At 37.3% G+C, this 1,742-nt stretch overlaps 1 protein-coding gene across 1 annotated transcript in view; it reads left to right on the forward strand.

Moving 5' to 3' along the window:
- POLR1A (polymerase (RNA) I polypeptide A, 194kDa) overlaps positions 1 to 1,742 on the forward strand; it is a 74,848-nt gene that overhangs the window by 19,005 nt on the left and 54,101 nt on the right. The window contains exon 7 of the mRNA XM_012644253.1: positions 1,142 to 1,228. Within this exon, the coding sequence (XP_012499707.1) occupies positions 1,142 to 1,228 (87 nt within the window). The remainder of the gene's footprint in view (positions 1 to 1,141; positions 1,229 to 1,742) is intronic.

Raw genomic sequence — 1,742 nt, forward strand, 5'->3', positions numbered from 1 at the left:
AAGTCAGAGATTTCTCTAAAAAGTTGTGATAACATATCCTCTGCAGATTGTAAAGAAATTATTTGGAGACTTGGCAGTGCAATAAAGCTACATTTTAATAAATGTGTAGCAAAAGGCAAAAGTGGGATTTTTAAGTATAGATTATCTTGGGATATTTTGAACATCTATATTTCAGTCATTGACTTTTTAGCATTTGCTATGTGCTAGACACTGTGTCAGGTGTTAGGAACACAGACAAGGCATAGATCCTGCCCTGATAAGTACATAAAAAGGGAAAGTTGAGCAATTTTTAATTTCAGCAAATGTATCCCTGAAAAAAATTGATAGTTTTGAACCTAAAGGACCACACTGCTTAATTATCTTTAAGAATCAGCTAAATGCCTCCTGAATGTCAGCCCCAAGTCAGGTTTGCTGATTTAATCTAGGTATAGCTGGCAGATACTGTCCAGAGTGATGTTGCTTAGTCTAAGAAACCAAGATCGATCTATCCTAACATACCAGTATGATACTTATAAAAATAAATCAATATCTGTTTACCCATAAAAATGTTCACACTCATTTATCCATAATTCTACTTATGTGAACCTTTCTGGTAAAAATTGTTATTTATCATAATGTTACTTATAAGAGGAAAAAATTGGAATCAATCCAAATGTCCAACCATGAGAGTATGATTAAGTAAATCAGGAAACATCCTCAGTGGAGTATCGGTTAGCCAGTAAAAGCAGTGGCCAGGCATGGAGCAACATTGTAAATACTCATGAGATGATACGAAATGAGCAAAGTAGTGTACCAAATAAATCCACGCTTAAAGTTACAATTATATGTAACAGTTGTATAAACCAAAGGGCTAGAAAAGAATATATAAAAGTGATAATAGTTATGTTAATGTGATGGAATGGGGGATGATATTTTCTTTTGTTCTGTTGTTTTAGGTTTTATACTATAGCCATATTGTTTTCTGTACTAAATTGCAGGAGGAGTAGGGAATCCAGGGCTGAGAATATGCTGTCCTGAAGATTGATTTTTGTGGCCAAATTATAGGCTTTACAGGGTGGGGAAAAAGAATTGATAAATCCCATTGTGGAAGGAGTACATATTATTTGATTTATTGTTCTTTGATTTTCCTCCTCGGCTCCAGGAATTGAGGATGCTCAGATGGGAAAACGAGGGTACCTGACACCCACCAGCGCTCGAGAACATCTTTTTGCACTTTGGGAGAGTGAAGGTGCTGTACTAGACTAAAGAAATCACCCTTATCTTCTCCAGGCTTTAATTTCCTGAGCTCACTAACCCTGCCGTATTATTTTCATTTGTGTAAAGTTGTGATTATTGAAACTCTCTTCTGAAATTGATCTAGAGTTCTGAGGAGGGCTTCAGGGTACACTGACATTGAGGCCTCATAGAACAGGAATAGTCATACCTGGCATCAAAAATTTGCCAATTATTGTAACTGAGCCTGGTCTTCAAATGGCAGTTGCAGGTGGGCCTCACTTAATACAGGTTGGCATATTTTTAGAAGGTTCAGCATCATAACTCACCTTGTTTTAAATGCCCATAAGTAAAAGGCTTTTTTAAGATGTCTGAGGGAATTCCTTCTGGGAATCAAAGAATGAACTCTGTCTTTTTTTTTTTTGAGACAGAGTCTCGCTTTTGTTGCCAGGGCTAGAGTGAATGCCGTGGCGTCAGCCTGGCTAACAGCAACCTCAAACACCTGGGCTCAAGTGATCCTTCTGCCTCAG

This window comes from Propithecus coquereli, unplaced genomic scaffold (assembly GCF_000956105.1).
Source record: "Propithecus coquereli isolate 6110/MARCELLA unplaced genomic scaffold, Pcoq_1.0 Scaffold208, whole genome shotgun sequence".
NCBI classification, from domain to species: domain Eukaryota; kingdom Metazoa; phylum Chordata; class Mammalia; order Primates; family Indriidae; genus Propithecus; species Propithecus coquereli.